The sequence below is a fragment of the Acomys minous genome (genome assembly GCF_964271855.1).
Source record: "Acomys minous genome assembly, chromosome: 11".
In the NCBI taxonomy this organism is placed as follows: Eukaryota; Metazoa; Chordata; class Mammalia; order Rodentia; family Muridae; genus Acomys; species Acomys minous.
In genome coordinates, this window is record NC_140492.1 from 97,203,867 (window position 1) to 97,223,945 (window position 20,079).

Here is a 20,079-nt window from a genome sequence, read left to right on the forward strand (position 1 = left end):
CTGCCTCCTGAGAGCTGGGATTACAGGCGTGCGCCACCTAGATATTAACAGCCTGGACTGCTATGACCTGCTGGAACAGACCCCTCCATGGGTGCCAAGTCACCTCCCCATCATAATAAAGATGGCAATCACCTCCAATCACTCTGGGAATGGTAAGTGCATTTTACACCATATTCCTGTTACTAGCTCCAGGCTCAAAGATCAGAGAAGGAAAGTACGCACTCTAAAGCAGAAGAGGCCAAAGGCTCTCACTCTTAACACCACGCCCTCATGAGTTTCTGGTGAAGCATGAGCCAAATTTGCCAATTTGCTACTGTCTAATACGGAACATTAATAATAATTAACTATCTCCCGGGCTTGTGGTAAGGACTAGCAAATAAAAACAACCACAGCACGCAGCAGTGTGAAAGCTGCTGTTCCTGAAAGTGTTAAAGGAACTGTTCCTAAAATACACCCTAGGCACTGCTGGCTGCCCTTTGGCTTACATACAGACTTTAAAAAGAAGTTTATGTTTCACAGAGACCAAGCAATGGGTTAAAAGAAAAATTTAAGGCAGCTGTGGAGCACAATCCCCACGACCTCAAAGAGATCTACTACCGCGTAAATCTGCATGCAGCTCACCCCTAAAGAACCCTTCCCTTCCTGTCTCCCCCACAGGATGGATTCCTCCAACACCGCCTTCCAGGGAGCCATCATAGCATTTTTACTCATTGAAAAATGAAGCTATTTTGGTCCTTCGGCGGGCTGCCAACCTGGGACCTGGAGACACGCAGGCTGCCATCTGCCCCATCCCAGCTGTTCCCGACCTGTCATCCATATCCAACCAGGGACGCCTGCTATCTGCCAGGTCAGCTAAGCGACGTGAAGGACACTGCGGCCATGATGCTGCATGGATGAAGTGCTGCCACACCACAGCCAGACTGCCAGCTTAGCCTTCTGCTCCTCACCAGTGACATGTTGCTTCCAGGCAACAATGCAGGGGTCTGACATTGAGGATAAGATCCTTCCCTGGAGCTCTGCAGCCTTTCTACAGTGTGTCAATGGATGTTTTTTCTAGAAGCCACAGGCCACTTTAGAACTGTGAGACTCTCAAAAGAGAGTATGCTGTGTAAGTGGAGAGTCCTGTCACCTTTCAGGAATGACCGTTACGTTGCAGATTAAATAGCCAGTTCTAATTACAGATGCTTTAAGGGTAAGGGGATCAAGTTTAATTTCACCACCACAGGCCCCCAAATGATACAGAAGCCTGAATAAGCCTTAAAAACTGCAATCTGCAAACATCCTCAGTAAAGAGGACTCCAAAAGGGGGCGTGGAAGTATCATGGCTAGAGGTGCACGCCATTAGCGTAGTCATCAAATGCTAACACGGGAGCTGTGAAAGCTTGCTATACCATATAGATAATGGCTTTTACTAATGACACGTGTCTTTCCTATGACATGTAGTTTTGTCTCCTGAAAATGGAGACACAGTCGGCCTCCAGGTTCACCTGTCTAAGTGTGGACGGTGTACATGGACAGGGGAGTCCAGCTGTGGATGGTGTACATGGACGGGGAGTCCAGCTGTGGATGGTGTACATGGACGGGGAGTCCAGCTGTGGATGGTGTACATGGACGGGGAGTCCAGCTGTGGATGGTGTACATGGACGGGGAGTCCAGCTGTGGATGGTGTACATGGACGGGGAGTCCAGCTGTGGATGGTGTACATGGACGGGGAGTCCAGCTGTGGATGGTGTACATGGATGGGGGAGTCCAGCTGTGGATGGTGTACATGGACGGGGGAGTCCAGCTGTGGATGGTGTACATGGACGGGGAGTCCAGCTGTGGATGGTGTACATGGACGGGGAGTCCAGCTGTGGATGGTGTACATGGACGGGGGAGTCCAGCTGTGGATGGTGTACATGGACGAGGAGTCCAGCTGTGGATGATGTACATGGACGGGGGAGTCCAGCTGTGGATGGTGTACATGGACGGGGAGTCCAGCTGTGGATGGTGTACATGGACGGGGAGTCCAGCTGTGGATGGTGTACATGGACGGGGAGTCCAGCTGTGGATGGTGTACATGGACGGGGGAGTCCAGCTGAGACCCTCACTAGCGGGCCCAGGGAAGACAGTCTCCAAAATGGAAAGATATGTTCATTGTACGAAACTCTATGAATGGTCACCATAAAACAAACCTGACCCCAGGGAGGTTCCCCAAACAGATGAAGAGCTTACAGTTCTCAGAATAAACAGTGGAACAGTCCACAGCGCACAAGATGTTCCAGGCATGTCTTTGTAGCTGTGACACCGAGCTCCCCACCACACTGTACTGGGTATCACCCTCTCTCTCGACTCCTGCCACAGTTCCCTTGGGAACAACCACCACCCCGCCTGGGTCCTTTGAGGTAGTCCTGCTCTGGGCAACCCCATGCTGCCTTCACAGTGCTGCCCTTCCACTTCCGCCTGTGTCTTGTGGTTCCTCGGCTCAGGGCAGGCGGCACCTTGCCCTCACACACCATGCTCAGTCACCACTAAGGCATGTCAATCAAATGGAGCTATGAAGCTGAAGCTTAGAATGTTTGTAGGTGATAGTAAACGCAAGAAGCCTTTCCCTCTCAAATGGCAGCAGAACAGTAAGTTGGCAACAAAAATCCTCTTTCTGGAAGGAAAAAAATGTCTGGAGCTTAGGTATTTTAAAAATTAGCAGAGGGTATGAAAGTTAAAATAAAAAAAAAAAAAGAATGTCCTCCCTATACACTGACCACTGAGCAGCCTATGTCGGCTGCTGCTGGCTGACTGTCCTGCGTCACAAATTTCACTTGCTGCTGCTGCTCTCTCACCTCCAGATGCACCGGGGACTGATGATGCCAAAATAAGGCAGAGATGATCCTGCCAGCCCACCCCAGCCCAGCCCTGTTCTCCAGACAAACAGCAGCTGCGGCCTGAGGAATCCTCTCACCCATCTCTTCTTCCTGCTCTCACGGGGACTCCAGGAGACTGACTGTACCCAACCTTTCACTGGGAAGACATAATACCTACCAATCAGCCATATGCCTGTCTTCCTTCACAGGGCAAGCCAGAATAAGAAAACAAAGTGTTTGCATGAAAAGAAAACAGAGACAGAATACTTCAAAAGGCCTGGAGAAGGAAGCAGGCAGCCCAGGCAAAAGAACCTATTGCTCATCAGGCCTCACAGTAGGACCTTAACCTTCTGTATTTTGTACCCAGAGCCCTCTGGCAGGGGGGCCCCGAGGACCCCTTCTCCAAACTGGTTTTTCACAACTGAAACCAGGAACAGGAAATACAAGTACCAAGATTCTAAGGAGCTCTGCGATGAGGCAGGACGAGTGCTGCATCACCCGTGCACGAGGGCCCTGAGCCAGGAGCAGCTCCGACTATGGCCTTTCCAGCTGCAGTGAGCATAGTTTTTAGACATCTGCCACAAATGTGATATGGTTAAAAAAAAAAAAAAATCAGTGATTTTAACTGGTGAGAAAGACAAATGCTGCAAATAGCGCAGGCATCTGTGATCTCTACACACAACGGAAGAAAATGCTAAGCACTATTGAAACACTAAGACGTGATTTTCACGCTTACCCAATTGACAGAGCTTTATAAACTGTTCTCTGCAGACTCCAACATAGAAAGTAGATGGAGGCTGGGCTTCCCTGGCAGAAACAAAGGGCCTGGGGCAACATCTGGGCCCTCTCTGGTCCTCATTTCCCCCACCCACTTCCCAGGGCTTCTCAGAGGGCCTAAAGACCACTCCCAGACGTGAGGATACCTGCGTGGCACTCCCAGGCCTGTTTCCCAGCCTCGAAGTCAAACCACACCCACTGCACAAGTGTCTGCCTCAGGTCCTTCCTACTGTATCACTTTTGTTTTGTTTTGTTTTGTTTTGTTTTGTTTTGTTTTGTTTTTGAGACAGGGTTTCTCTTTGTAGTCTGGGCTGTCTCTTTGTAGACCACGAACTCACAGAAATCTGCCTGCCTCTGCCTCCTGAGTACTGGGATTACAGGTGTGCACAACCACACCCGGCTGTCCCTTTTCTTTTAAACGCTTTACTTCAGCAGACACTGGCTACAACCACTGTTGGTGCTCTGTTTTCCAAGTGCGGCCTCCCAGTTTTAACACTATCTGAGTCACTTTGATTCTTACTTATTTCTCCTTCAGATGCAGAGTATCACCGTTTTCGGATTTTTGTCAAAGCATGGATGCCTTAAACAGCTGCAGTTTGCTGTGGTGTAGGGCATCCACTCCTTTTCTGTCACAAGCAGTGTATCTCAGTGTGACGGGCTCCGGGAGAGTAGTGCACAGGCCACACCCAATCTCCAGATGTTTGCTGTCCCTTCTGCTGCCCTGAGAGCAGCCTTTCTAAACAGATCCCTGGTACCCTGCAAGACTGGAGTTCCCAAGCCTTCCTGTCTGTGATGTCGAGAGATTTCAGATGTTCTCCTGGGATGGGATGCGTGTGCACCACAAGTCCTGGGAATTGCTGGAGCTTGGGACTGCTACCTGTGCCCAGATCTGTGGCAGAAAGTCCATCAGCTTCCCACTGATGACTTAAAAAATGATGGTGGCTACAGGCTGACCAGGAAGGAGGTGAGCCTACGCAATGGCAGCAAGAAATGTTACTCTTTGGCAGTGCTTCTCAACCTTCCCAGCGCTTGGGACCCTCAATATAGTTCCTCATCCTGTGGTGACCCCAACCGTAAAATCATTTTCATTGCTACTTCATAACTGCAGTTTTGCTGTTGTTAATTGAAACTATCGGTGTTTTCCAATGGTCGCGGGTAGCCCCTACGAAAGGTCGAGAACCCTCTGCTCTAAGTGCTGGACCAGCTCAGGGAGTAAGAAAGACTACAAGAGGAAAGCTAGAAGCTGTAGGCGCTCTAAGATTAAGACTTTGCTTGGCCTCTCTCATGTGAGGCCTGTGATTTTAAGGTCACTCTGAGAGGTCAAAAGTCATTCTGTAAGGACGTCAGCCGCAACGACCACAGAAGGCCTACCCAGTGAAGGAGCTCAGAGTGTCCTAGCTTAAGCCCGATTTCAGCTACTCAAAAGAAGCCCCAGGAGAGTTCGTAGCTTGTAACTTTTCGTTTTTACAAAACTTTTTCTGAGGCCTAATTGTGTTTTGCAGATTGAGGCTGGGAAGCAAGAGTCATTTAGACAGTGAGCAAACATCATTACCACTATCCCTGCATGCTTTACCCAGACTCTTAAGACACAAAGATACCACAAAGTCAAGGAAATGGTTCTTTAAAAACAAAAAAACAAAAAAAAAAAAAACACCTGAGAAAACAGCTACTTTTTTTGATAATGGAAAGAACCGATTTTTTAAATAAGATATTGTAATAAGAACATTAGTTCTGATTAAAGCAAATGACGAGATGTCAAAGCGCAATGGCTCGGAATTGAGGTGAACAAGAGTCTTAGTCATGGAAACAGAAGACAGCAAGTGCAGGAACCTTTTGTCCATGCTCTGGACCACATGCAACTGGATTCAATCTCTCTCTCTCTCTCTCTCTCTCTCTCTCTCTCTCTCTCTCTCTCTCTCACACACACACACACACACACACACACACACACACACACACACACACACACAAACTTCTCAGTACTACAAAAGAAGAAAAAACAAAAACCCAAAATGTTGAAAGTGGATGTGAAACCCGAGATGAGCGAAAGCTTACTTGTAAAGATAGTACTCTGCAGAATCTATATCTTCTCGGGATGCAATGTTGTCCACAAACTAAAAGAGAGGGAAAAAAAAATCCTGGTTAATTACAAACTATGCCATTCGTCTAGTTGATGCACTGCTCTTTAAAAGGTATGCACCCTTTTTATTGGAATGATGCTCCCGAGGTAAGGCTCCTTCCTGAAAACCCTTCACATCGGTGAAAACAAAACACACACCACAGCTTCCCTTCTATGTATAGAACAACCTTGGTCCAAAATAAACAGAGCACCCAGTAAACGCTCCACCTGAGCCCTGCTCACATGGGACGCGCGGCCCACAGTGACTTTACTGTGCCCACCGTCCTCTTTGTCTCCCCTCTACATACATGCTCCAAATACAGGGGCGCAAGGTAGAAATGCTGGAGAGGCTTAGCGCGGGGGCAAAACTGGTCAGAACATACGAATCTAAGTGTAGAGAATTCCGTTTGTAGCTGCTTTCCCCTGATTTTGGTGTTGATAAGGAGCAACTGTTTTACGACCGAGGGCTCTCTTCAAGCTATGACATCTACGGAGCACTGGGGCTGGGGCTGCAGCTCAGCAGTGGAGAGAATTTGACAACGGCCGTGAGGCTCCGGGTCAATCTCTGGCACTCGAAAACAACAATGTGGAAACTCCCTGAGTGTGTTCTTTGCCTACGATCTAAACGGGCAGAAAGTATTCCCCAAGGGTGGACTCTGCCCTCAGGTGGAAATCACAAGCAGGAAGACAGAGTAAGAGGCGAGGTGTGCTGTGAGGGTAACTAAAACCTCCTGAAGAGAGAGAAGGGACACTTTCTAAAAATAACTGGGACTGGTGGGTTTGATTTAGAACGCCATTAAAGGGCAGGTAACATGTGGTGCAGACTCCAGCCCAGAGCCTGAGAACCAGCTCTCCTGATCGCTTGCTCTCACACGGAACAGATGGCACGGCCCCTCTGGGGCTTAGCTGCTCCATCTGTATCAACAGCTACAGGCTTCTGCCCCGAGGAGTATGAGTCTCAGGTTGGAACATGCACAAAAAAAAGCTCTTTAAAGTTCCAAGTGCTGTATAAACAAAAATCAGGTATTACAGGCCACAGAGGGGTGACCACTCTGAAAACCACGGTCTCTCACCTCTTCTCCACCACATCAGATATGACCTCCCAAATCTAGGTGATGGCAGTTGAACTGTTGCCCTGTTAAGGGGACAAAAGACACAGGGAACGAGCAGGGCTGGAGGGCAAGGCCCATTCCTTCCTGTCCCTTCTAGACTGAATACCTGCCGACTGAAAGATGCTGCTCGCCTCTACAGAAGGCATTGGAGGATCTCATCACCTCTGGGGAGAAACAACCGCCCTAAACTGGAAATGGGGAAACTCAGGAGCACTGCTGCCCAGTATCGTAGCCCAAAATCATCAAGACCAGAGCAGGAATATTTGACGGCGGCAACAGAGGTGGACTTTGATGTGTCAGCCTTCCTGCCTACAAGCTGGGTCATCATTTATGCCTCACCAATCCCACGCTCATCCCAGATGGCTCCCGTGGAAACGCGCACACACGGTGTATGGCGAGAAACCACAGAAGGGCTCTGTACTGGCTCCTACCAATTACCGCTCCTGACTGCTGGCCTGATGGCCTCCTGCCCGCTCCCCAGCAGCAGCCACTTCAACATTAGTGTCCACTCTTTCACAGAGCCTACGCAGCTACTGACATACGTTCGCTATTCTTACACTGAAGGACATACTAACTTTAAACACACAGAACCTGAGGTGGGACGGGATCAGTGATTGCTAGCTTGAATCTGATATGTTTATTTCCTTTTAGTTCAGCCACTATAGGAACATGCTGCATTGTGGAAAGACAGTTCCCATGGTGACTACGATTTCTACAATACAGTCTTGTTGACGCAGTCTTGCTTACTTGCTTTCTTCTTTGAATAGGCTTAAAATGGTCTTACCCGTGATATTGACAAGGAACTAACAGGCAACTTTCTTTCATATGCTTTGTCCATTAAGGATGCGAGATCAGCTGTGAAGACAAAGAAGGAGAAAGAACCTTGTTAAATATACACATTTCTCCAGAAAAATCTAACAGACTTGACTCCTGCCAGATGGCCACGAACATCACAAAGTCAGTATCTAAACAGATGCTCAATCTTGCTCTTTTTCAGAGACTGAAGACAACTGACTGTCAGTCACAGTTTTAAGTGATTCACTGAACTAGAGAATATAAAACAATAATTTAACAAGTACAAATTTAGCTCTTTAAAAAATGGATTAATAAGGCACCTCTGTAAGGAAACACAAAGTATTGTTTGTCAGCATGCAGGAAAAAAAACTAGACGAGGGGCAAGCACAGGGACCTGCCACATTTCCCCTAGCAGTGCACACCAGTCAGACATGCTGGCTGCTCTCAAGGTCATGTATGGACCCTTACCACAGGACTCTTGTGCTTCCTACACACAGCAGAGAAGCCAGCGCCTGTCCTTCCTGATTCCGCCGCCCAGGCTGACTCCTCTCAACAGAACATCCTTAGGAACACTTGGAAGCTGTGACATTACACTTATCTCCCCTGCGATCGGAGGCAACACACACTCCACATAGATTGTCACGCAAACACTGTTCTCACGTTTACAGCATTTTCTAGCTGCCCTCACTCTCGGCTGATGATTCCATGCCATCCCACAGACACAGTAACTAAGAGAGCATCATCCTTGGATCAGGCTGCCAGGCCAATGGCAACTCTCCACCCTCATTTTATTTATTTGATCACTCTTCAGCTAACGGGTTCCTTAAGGGACTATGTATCCCTCACCCCAACTGCACCATTCCTTGGGCCCCGGTGCAGGACCGTCTCTGCTTTCTGTCTCTAGATGTCAGAACGCCCAGGTCTCAGGAGAGAGTACGCTCGGCTTCACCCACCGGGCTCAGGCGCTACATGACAGCAGTCTCTCCACAGCTGCAATCTCACGGTTGTGTGCAGACACCTGCCCCAATTCTGGCCTTTAATTCCAGACCTGCATTTCCAGTTGCACAGGGATACCTTTATCTGTGTGTGTAATAGGCCTTTCGATTGCACGTCCTCTGCACTCTTCCACTTTCTCCCCTAGATATGCTTTCCCCGCCTCTATAAGAAGAGATGGCTGGCTGGCTGAAGAAGCAGGAGCTATCCTTGATCTCACTCTTTTGCACACTCTATAGCCGAGTGTGACTACTGGCACAAATGCAAAACTCCAGGCACAGTGGCATGCGGGTACGATCAGTACTCAGGAGCTCACTGGGGCTACCTGGCAGCCAGCGAGGTAATGTGGTAAGTTCTAGACCAGTGAGCAACCTTGTCTCAAAAAACAAAGTGAGGGGCTGGAGAGATGGCTCAGGGGTTAAGAGCACTGGCTGATCTGCCAGAGGACCGGGGTTCAATTCCCAGCACTCACGTGGCAGTTCACAACTGTCTGGGACTCTAATTTCAGGGGATCCATTATTCTCTTTCTAAACCAAAATATTTTCTCTACCCCAAATGCCCATGTAAGATGGTCCTCCTTCCCTTACATTCCAAGTGCCAGGGAAGAACTGAATCCATTGACCTACTCTCAGCTCACGGGAAGTTCCATGGAAAGCACTAGGAAGCAGCTAAAGGCAGCAAGCACAAGACGAGGGGACGAGGAGTGCACGACTGCACTTCCCAGGCTGTCTGTTCTGCAGGGAATGAGCAGCAAATCTTGAGACATGCAGAGGCTCAATGGACAGCTGCTCACTGGCGACCTCTGACGGTGCAGTAACCATTTCTCCTCCTTCCTTGGGGAAATGGTCCCTATGACTTATAGCAACTGGGGAAAAAGAACTTGGTAAAACTCCTAGAACTTGACATGACATAAATAAGTAGCCTTTTTAAGCGACTATTTTAAAAGTACTGAAATAGATGATTACAGCATCTATAAAACCCACAAGCAGGTCCTAGCAGGGATCAATACTGTCAAGTATACTTGCTCATAATTAGGTACCAAAAAGCTCTCTAGTGCTACCAAATCTATAATTATGACCACTCACGTTAATGATCAATGAGGAATCACCTCCCTTTATTGAACATTTATGCTGTATTAAAACAAACAAAGAAACTGGCTTAATTAAAGTGGCCGGCCACAGCCATTTCCCTTGCTCTTTCCACATAGGATGCACAGCGTCACGCCATGACAGGATTCAGGCAGCTCGATGATCACCTCCAAGCATGGAAACCAGAGTCTATCTGAAGACTTCACACCCAGGCATCTTCAGTCAAGTGGAATTGGCCAGGGCTTCAAAAAAGGCAACAGCTGCAGAGCCCCCATCCGATGAATAACATTTACGTACTGCAAGTCGGAGAGGTTTGCTGCAAATACGCTATGGGACCGATCACCTTGCATTACAGCACCGGTGTGATGAATGAGGCAGAAAAGAGCACAGGGCGGGAGGGCTAGGAAAGCAGGACAGCTGCGGCATACGGAGGGCCAGCACCACAGGCTTCTGGACCACACGTGGCCTTCCACAGCCAAAGTCACGCTTTATGCGCTAGTGAGGGCCAACAGATGCCCAAGCTCTGTTCAATGGGCTGTGCCAAAGATGCTGTTTACTAGGTCCTCAGCTCCCCAGGGACACACACGGAAGCTGTTGGCTGTGGACAAAGGAGACTACGGGGAAATGGATCTGAACTATGAACTCTTCACTTAGCAGAATCTTCTCTACTGCACACTGCTGAACTATGCTTAGAAGATGAATCACAGGACAGTTTTAAAGTGTTCTTGTTTGAGGACAGCAATAGCACTGAGGAGCTAAGAACATAAAAGGATTTCTTGAAGATCCGGATTTTTTATAATGATGGAATGAACTCCCAAGGCTTTAAAACTGTGACTTTCCAAGCCTCCCACCCAAGGTAAGAGTCATATTCTACAGGCTGGCGATAAGCCCAGTGACATCCGACACTATTAGCAGAGGCGGCAGCTGCTGGTGCAGCCAGTTAAGAATGTGCGAAATGTAAGAAGGACAACGGAGGGAGGGAGGGAAGCAGGATTTGGACGAGAGGCCTCCGCTCTACTTTTGGAATAAGATGAACTACATTGTTTAACACTGAGCTTTGCAAGGGTAGATATAATAGCCAGGGGCCACAAGGAAACTCGCACCTGGAAAGCATGAGGGAGTGATGGCAGCGGCAGTCACACAGGGCATCGGGGAGACGCTGTGGCATGGCGCTTTGGCTTTGATAGCTACCATCAGAGGACAATGCTGGTTAGGAGGCTCCCGTGCAGTCAGGCTGGGGAGGCACGTGCACTGCAAGCAGGAAGTGGGAAGTAACGCCCTATAAACAAGGACTGCTGGCCTCTGAAGCCTCGGCTCAGGCCTTCTCGTCAATCCAAAATATGGCAGGCTAAGGATTTCATTCAAAGGGTGACGAGACTGCGACGTATATGGTCATATAAAACCCCGTATCTGTCAAAACTTATTAAACGGTATGGTTTATTTTTTTATGTAAATACTGCAATGAAGTTCAAAAGAAAGGGAAATGGGCAGACGAGGAGAAGGAGACAGGAACGGTGCCGCATGCCTCTGTTCCTACATTCAGGGAGCTGGAAGCAAGAACAATGTTTGAGGCCAGCTCACACCGCACATCACGAGCCTGCTGCAAAAAGCAAACAAATAGTAAGCTAAAGAGAAGGTCAGACTTAAGTGAGATCTAGGGAACTGAAAATCGGACAGAAGTGCAATTACACAGAATGCAGCAAAGAAATACGAGAAGGTTGACATTAAGACACTGAATACAGGGCTGGAAAGATGGCGCAGTGGTTAAGAGCACTGGCGGCTCTTCCAGGGGTCCTGAGTTCAATTCCCAGCAACCACATGGTGGCTCACAACCATCTATAATGAGATCTAATGCCCTCTTCTGGCATGCAGGCATACATGAAGATACACAAAACTAATAAATAAATCTTTTTTTAAAAAAAAAGACACTGAAAACAGAACTTCTGAAATCAATTTCATTTAAAAAAAAAAGTAAATGAAGAAAATGAGGTGAGATGACACACGACGGGAAAACAGCTGAGGATTCCGTGTGTGGTGTGTGCCCAGCCTATGAGTGTGTGTGGATTCCGTGTGTGGTGTGTGCCCAGCCTATGAGTGTGTGTGGATTCCGTGTGTGGTGTGTGCCCAGCCTATGAGTGTGTGAGGATTCCGTGTGTGGTGTGTGCCCAGCCTATGAGTGTGTGTGGATTCCGTGTGTGGTGTGTGCCCAGCCTATGAATGTGTGTGGAAGCCACAGTTCAGCACTGGTGTCATTCAGTTCCTCAACATTTTCCATCTGGTCCAGGGCTTGCCAATAGGGTGAACTGGCTCACAGTCAGACCCAGGGACCTGTGTGTCCCTACCTCCCAGGTGCTGGCATTTCAGGTGGCCTCTTTTATTTTTTAAGGTTTACTGTGCTTTATGTGCAGTGGCTTACCTGCATGCATATATGTGCACCATATGCGTGCAGTGTCTGATGTCAGGTCCAGTGAACTGGAGTTACAGGTGGCTGTGAACCACCAGGTGGCTGCTGGGAACCAAGTGGAGTCTCTGCAAGAGCAGCAAGTGCTCTTACCCCCACTCTCCCGAGTCGCCCCGGCCCTCGAATCTGGCTGAACCTGGCTTCCTCACTAGGTTCTGGGGACCACTCAGGTCCTCACGCTTGCACAGTAAGCACTTTACTAACCAGCTGTCTCCTGAGAACTCCTCAGAAGTAACAAAAGAGTTTTCTAAACATATTAGCCCAACAAACAAAATTAGATTTATACTATTCCAGGCCATTGTGAGATGGAGAATGAGGTCATCTTAAAAGGTAGAAGGAAAGGGAAATAAAATAAAGGAAAATAAAAACAAAAATCTTCCAAACAAACCACGACCTTAACTAGGCCAGCAGGCGGGTGTTTGGTTTGTTTTGAGTAGTAGCATTGGAAGGCAATGCTAGATGGGCAAAATGACAGAAGGGGACGCCAGCAGGCACGGGCGCTGTGACTAGAGAAAGGGCAGAGTAAAGACATTTTAAATAAATGAAACAAAAATGTATTAGGAGTACTCACTAAGGAGCTCTTCCAAGGTTGATTTTTAGCAGGTGTATTTTTAGAAGACGATGCTAGAAGAATTGGGAGTAAATAAAGGTATCGAAATAGCTGCCAAAAAAAGGTGTTTAGTATTGGACAATAACATAGTATCTGCCCCCCCTACCGTGTGTGTGTGTGTGTGTGTGTGTGTGTGTGTGTGTGTGTGTGTAAGTGAGAGAGAGAGAGAGAGAGAGAGAGAGAGAGAGAGAGAGAACTGTTCCCTTGGGGATCTGTCACAGTGACAGAGAGCTGACACTGAGGACCATGAACTTGGAGGTGGGGAGTCGGAGCCCTTCAACTTCTCGCTGCAACTCCACTTTCCAATAGGAAGGATGCCGTGGGGCCTACAGCAGGTTGGAGTTGGGGCTCAGTGAACTCACTCACAGGGAGAGAGTTTTAGATAAATCAAAGATATCTAGGCAGGAAGTGTGCACCCATCATAGGAACAAGGTCCTCAAGAAAATACCTCACCATATCTAAAGGAATTAAGCTTCCAAACAGCACCCTTGGAGAGTCCTCAGGCTGCAGTCCACCTCACCACGTGCGCTGCTTTGTGAAATGGCTGCTCAGCTAGGCCAGAATAAAGTGCACGTGGTAACATTCCACTGTGCGTTGAAATTGGAGATGCGCATTTGCCTTCTGGATGGGCTCCCCTCGCTCTGCACCACAGGCAGGGCTAGTGAGGCAGGGATGGCTGCACTATAATTCTCCTCCTGTGGTTGCAGACGGGCAGGAGGCCAAGAGGGGGGTGGAGGGAGGGAACCCAGGCTTTGCATGTCCACCCCAACTTCCACAGCAGCGCTGATGTTTTCCTGAAACTTGACCTTGAGCTTGTTTCTGCGGGCTTCTCCTCCACTCGGCTCCTGCATTAACTTATCATCTCTCTAAGCTGTAGAGTAGCAGGCAGCACAATCAAACACACAGAAATGGCTACCCGGCGCTTCCATCAAGGACTACATCTTTGCACACTCATCCATGAGACTGATGCTGCACTGAGCCTCCCTAGAGTGTGAGAAACACGGTGAGATTCTGGGCTGTGCTGACTCCAGAGCCGAGGTGTGTGCACTCCGTAACAATGTTGGTTCTTCCAAAACATGGCAAACAAAATAAAAGCAACAACAACAACAAAGGGAGAAAAGACTAACCACAAACAAAATGTGACCAAAAGTAAGCCCAGAGATACCATCACCCCCGGAAAACAAAACAAAACAAAACAAGCCCTGCATCTGATCAAATTACTTTTTTACAACTACATTTTATATAGGACTGATGGAAAACCAAACACATCAAACAACAGAAAGATGAGACTAGCAACTCTACAATGTGAGATACTTTCTCTACTAAAGGCAAGTCTTCTCGAGGGTGAGTGTGTGGCATGTAAGTCCTCTGAATATGAAGAAACCGTGTTTAAGACATGAGGAAATGTGAAGTGGACTATATTACGATGGCATTAGATTTGTCTTTAAAAATCCTCATCTTTTGGAGGTATATGTCAAAATATGTATGAAATGATTAGGTAACAGATTTACTTAAAAAGCAGTCTGATGGCAGGGTATAGAATATAGGTGAAATCAAATTGATACCTGTTGAATCTGGTTTGCCCCCATGTTTCTACAAAAAGATTTTACTGAAGAGTCAAGAGAAAGAGCAGTCAACTATATTTACATGTTTTGGTTGGATCCTTGTTCAATTAGGCCATTAAAACTATGTAAGAATACCAGAAAAATGGTCGGGCATGGTGGTGTTCAAACCCAGCACTTGGGAGGCAAAGACAGATGGATTTCTGAGTTCAAGGCCAGCCTGCAGGCAAGGGTTTCACAGTGAAACCTTGTCTCAAAAAACAAAAATACCAGAAGCTGGCTATTTCATATTTACGTGACTTTTATAAATAACAATGGCTTTAAAAAACATCCTTATCTTTTTTGAAACATACAGCACGCACACACACACACACACACTCGAGCGCAACTATTTGCCTCAAAACCATCCGATGGATTAGTTAAGAGTAGACATAAAGAAAAAGCTATGAGCCGGGCATGGTAGCGCACGCCTTTAATCCCAGCACTAGGGAGGCAGAGGCAGGCAGATAACAATGAGTTAGAGGCCAGCCTGGTCTACAAAGGGAGTTCAGGACAGCCAAGGCTAACACAGAAAGACCTTGTCTCAAAAGAGAGAACCTATGACTGGTAACTGCTGAAAGCAGACGGCAGGGGACCGGGGTTCTTTACAGCATTTTCTCTTTTTCCTGTTTTACACTTTCTCACAGAAAACGGTTTTATAAAGTAGCCTACGGTGTCACAAGTCAGGATCTTGGCTGAAGAAAGGCAGCCTCCAGAGCCTTTAGAATGCTACATCTCCTACGCAGGTATGATCATTTTGCATATGATCTGTGCATCTTTCTGAAAGCACAAGGTAATGAATGCAATAAGCAGCTTTCAAGAAAATACAAATGCACCATTTTAACGCTCAAGGACCCTATGAGCCACAGGCGGAACCAAGAACGCCACACCCGCTCCCGCGCCAATGGGAGCCACAGGAGCCAAGGCCTCATATCGGCCCTCCTCCCTCCTCCAATCAGCGAGCCCGACCCAAGCATCTCACGCAGGCGGCTGTCCAATCACAGCGCTCCACATGAGAGCTCACTCCTCTACAGCCCCGCGCCTAGCACAGAAGGAAGGGCGGTCCTCACAAGGACCACACTGCCATCTACTGCCCGACAGCGGAGATGCAGCCACAGAGACACTGGAGAAGTCAGCAGGCAGCCAGCCTCCCAGCTCAGGGTCAAAGCCCAACCCTTGCTAAAGCAAGCAGTCATGCGACACAGAAAAACATGCATGCGTGCAGGAACCAGAGGGGTAGTAGTTACTTTCTGCTGCATGATGGCAAAATACAGCCTCGGAAGGTTCCTTTTTCTTCCAAGTAGTCTGAATTCCAAACTTTATTTCACATCAAATATTATATACAGGGACAAATACTGGGGAGCCAGGGCCTCCTTAACTCTACACATTTCTAGGATGGATGTTTAGGAACTAAGGCACACAGCATCCATCCCCGACCCATAGCTAGAGACATGGACAGTGACAGCTGGAAGTGGTTCAATTGGGACACAAACAGATGCCACCCTCTTAGGTGCAGAGTCCACCTCACACTACTAAAGAAAGGCACGAAACTCAAAAGGAGTAGGAAAACAGTTCTGACTGATTGTACCAAGGTGCTGGAGGCAGAGGGGCAACAACGGCAGGAGGTGCTCAGGAAATGGTAATGTACTCTGCTTTCCTAAACACTGGACTTAACAGAGAAGAGACAACTGTCTTCCTGTGATATGTAAGTGTCACAGGTTATCATCCCATTCTTTGGCAAATGACTTGTTTATTCATGTAACCAGGACAAAGATCCCTAGATTTGCGTCCATATAATAGATGTCAGTATACCTAACACAAGACAAACAGTGGCTGTCTTCCATCCTAGGAAATGTTTAACAATAAGTTTTCCCAGAATGCACCATTCCTTTATTTGTTTTTCCATAGCACTGTGGATAATTCACATACTGCACAGGAGAAGAGTCTTTGCTATATAACTAGTTGCAGCTACATTGCAATTATCCCTAGAACAGCAGCTCCTAGGAGAATAACTGACTGCAGAGGGCATCGTAATATGTGTGTGGGCTATCTGTGACTTCCCGATGCCTGGAAGGCATAGCTGGTACATTCTGGAGAGAAGACAGAGAAACTGTCCAGCATGCAATGGTGTGACTCTGCCCACAGAATCCTGCCTCTGTTGGGAGCCAAGCTCTAAGCACAGAAGGACCAGGGAACCCATGCAGATGAACAGGATCAATGCCATCTGACACCCACACCCTGTTTCTAATGCCACCTCCCCCACCGCCCCACAAGAGTTTCCAAGAAAGGGCAGAGGCTAGGGAAGGGAGCATACAGCTAAGCCTACAACACACGGCTGAGTGAGTAAGAGAACATGGAAAAATCACTGCAAAGCGTTCAGACTAGCCAGGCAGGCATGGGACACTAGACTTCCAAACAGCAGTAGCAATGACCCACTAAAAAAAAACTCCACAAACCAACAAGCTGTCAATACAGAGTGTGGACACAGATAGCTACATGGGAGGGAGACACAAACTGAAGCCAGGCCTGCGGCCTAAGGAGAACACTGAACACTGGGTGCTACTAGCAAATATGGAAGAGTTGTAGGGGTTGGGCAATTGTCACTTTGCAGCCTCCACAGTGCAGACTGACTCAGGCCAGGAACGTGGCTGGAGGGACCTAGGGGACACTTGAGAAGCCGCAGGAAATCATCGCTGTGCTAAATGTCTCCCTACTTACAGCCTACATGTCAAGAGAGAGAAAAACCAGTCAATGTGCAGCCAAGAAAGCAGACGCTCAGGACTGGGAGACCAAAGCTGACAGAGCTAGGGGAGGCATAGAGACATGGGCAGCGTGCAGGCCGGACACCCTGACAGGGTCACAGCTTCAGACAGCAGTCTGGCTGGGGAGGCAAAACTGGAATCTAATCATTAAGGAAAATAAGAAACTCATAAGAAGTAAAACAGGAATAAGGAATAATTTCAAATGAAGGAAAAACTGACTTAAATGCAACATGAACCTGGAATGATGGATCCTGTAGTAGAGGAGGAAAAAAATGTGATAAAGGACATTTTAGAGTCAAGTGACAACAACAATAAAAAAAGGTATAAGAAGCATTAACTAATAAGCTCAATAAATGTGCTAAGGTATATAACATGTTGAGTAATAGATACTGAAGAATTTAAGACAGAGGGCTATAATGTAGGAAACAAACTCTCAGACAGTTAAACAGCACGTGCACACTTCTGATAGGGACACAATAGAACACACACACATACACCACGATAAGAAAGCAAAAACAAATATGTCACCATGGTAACAAAAGTGAACATGAGCAAAGGGCAGGGAGGAACTCAATCATTTATGTAAGCTGAAACTTACTTCCAAGGGTAGGATATGGCTCAGTAAGACTGCCTGCTGCCCAAGTGTGAATAGCTGAGTGTGAATCCCCAACAGTCACAGCAAAAGCCCAGACCGGTTGTGTGCACCCTACCCCTACCCCTAACCCTAACCCTACCCTAACCCTAACCCTAACCCTAACCCATTGCTGGGGGCTGGGGTAGAGGTGGGAAGCCTGCCTGGGTTTGCTGGCAGCCAGCTCACTAAGGTCAGTGAGAGACACGTTTACTATAGGAAACCCTGTCTCTAACTAATGGAAGCAATTTCATTGTACATATAAGCGGCTACAGGTACTTATTACATAATTAAAAGTTAAAATTCTTCAATGCAAACTGACTGAAGACCAGCCTTTGACTTATTCAGAGCTCTCCCCAGAACTGCTCGTTTTTAAAAATAAAATTGTCACTCTATGTACACTTGTGATGTCTGATTTTGTCAGTATAGTACATCTGTGGCCACGCCCACTGTCCCTTATGTGCACGGAAAATGAAAGCATCTGCTGACTTCCAAGTCCTTGGTGAAGCCTAAGTATTTCTTTACATTTCAAAATACTACTATACACCAAATTACTTGGTTTTGTTTTTTTATATATAGCATGGTAATTATATAAATTTTAAAGTATTATGTTTAGAAAGTGTTATGTTAGATGTGAGTTTAATCTCAAGATACTACAAAGTGTTGAATTAAAAGGCTGTGCCAACCCTTCAAAGCGAGAGTAGGACTGTAAGTTCTCTAGGAGAGCTCCATCACTCAACCCCCCAGCCCCCTCCCTGTCTCCTCCCCACACACCTCCGCCCCCCTCCCCAGCTGCCCCGCCCCCACACCTCCACCCCCCCTGCCCACACACCAGTGCAGAGCTGCCGGCCAACTCGGCAACTCACGTGGTCAGAGAATACCTCGATCACCCTGAAGGAGGCAAAAAGGTAGCTAGAACTGACAGCTGGGGCGCTGTACTTCTGGAAGAATCCATCACAAAGGAAGACTCTGCTGTTTTCTAACACAAGCACAAAGAAGTGGTGAAAAGAGCGTGCGCACGGAGGTGGGTGGAGGATGTGGGGATATGCTAGGTCAGCCCGGGATTCACGCGCGCGGCGCTACATTCTCAGAACCCATCACTGATCTATTCACTCTGCAGTGGCCTGTCACTTCTTTTAGGCCTTGGCGATTTATACAAGAGCGATGAACAAGGAAGAGGGGAAACAGAGGGAACGGACGAGCTTACTGCTGGAAAGATGCTCACTATCTTTTCACGGTTTCCGTGAGATTGCAAATTTGCTTCCAAATCTGTCACTTGCCAACGACATAGAAGAAAACAATGCATTTGGGAAAAAAGTATAAAATTCTATAGAACTGCATGAAGACTATATAGTGCAATGTACAAAAAGCAAGGAAGAATTGTTTGCATAATCTCAGTAGCACAGCCATCAAGGCAAACGATCAAGGCAGCAAAGGTGACCCTCCATGTGTGAGCTCAACGTTTTTAAGACTGAAAATGTACTTCTGTGAGCTGCGTCGTCATAAAAGTATCTTTTCACGCATGCATCGTGTGAGCATATGCCGTGAGGCACGTGGAGCGAGCACACAGGACGGAACAGGGGCAACACTTACCCAGGTGGCACTGCTCCTTCTCTCTGGCTTCCCACGGGTGGCTGTCCACGTACGCTGCGGAAAGCAGGCATCTCTTACCTGAGGGAGAGACGACCATCAATAGGCATGTTGTTTCACAGATCTTTACTCAACACGACTTCGGTTGTATCTGCAACTACCAGCTTATGTATTTTAAAAACTCTAATGTGATACCAGCATGAATACCGTGCAGTTCACGACAAACGCAGAACATGTGAAAAGCTCCACAACAGTCTTACAGGTGAACATGCGGGTCGTTTTCATCTTTCAGTGTCAGAACTGAAAGTCATTTATGCTATTAAATTACAGCCCAGCTTCTCAAGAGTCCTAAAACCCTTCATAGGCCCCAGATAATCTACAGGACTATTGCTAAGTCTTTAACTGGATGTATTATAGTTACCAATCCTGAAAATATTTCTGTTTGACTTGGATTGGCATATTTATCTGAATTTTACAGAAAGCAAAGCAAAGCATTTTATCAGCGACCCAGAACCCCATGAGGAGAGAAAAGAAATCTGAAAGCTAAACTGGAAGCATCACACAGGCGGCAGAGCTGGATTCCCAGTGGCTGGCATAGTGCCTGGTACAAACACTGCTCAGTTACATGGACTCCCAGAATAAGAGAGGAAGACCTGATGGCAGTCTCAACAACAGTAAAATCTTCTATTGCTCAAAGTGA

General features: G+C 47.4%; 1 protein-coding gene across 1 annotated transcript in view; it reads right to left on the minus strand.

Annotated features, from left to right (window-relative positions):
- MRPS27 (mitochondrial ribosomal protein S27) overlaps window positions 1-20,079 on the minus strand; it is a 75,251-nt gene that overhangs the window by 50,677 nt on the left and 4,495 nt on the right. Inside the window, exons 2-4 of the mRNA XM_084802679.1 lie at window positions 19,383-19,460; window positions 7,633-7,703; window positions 5,673-5,731 (exon numbers count right to left, since the gene is read on the minus strand). Of these exons, the coding sequence (XP_084658805.1) occupies window positions 5,673-5,731; window positions 7,633-7,703; window positions 19,383-19,460 (208 nt within the window). The remainder of the gene's footprint in view (window positions 1-5,672; window positions 5,732-7,632; window positions 7,704-19,382; window positions 19,461-20,079) is intronic.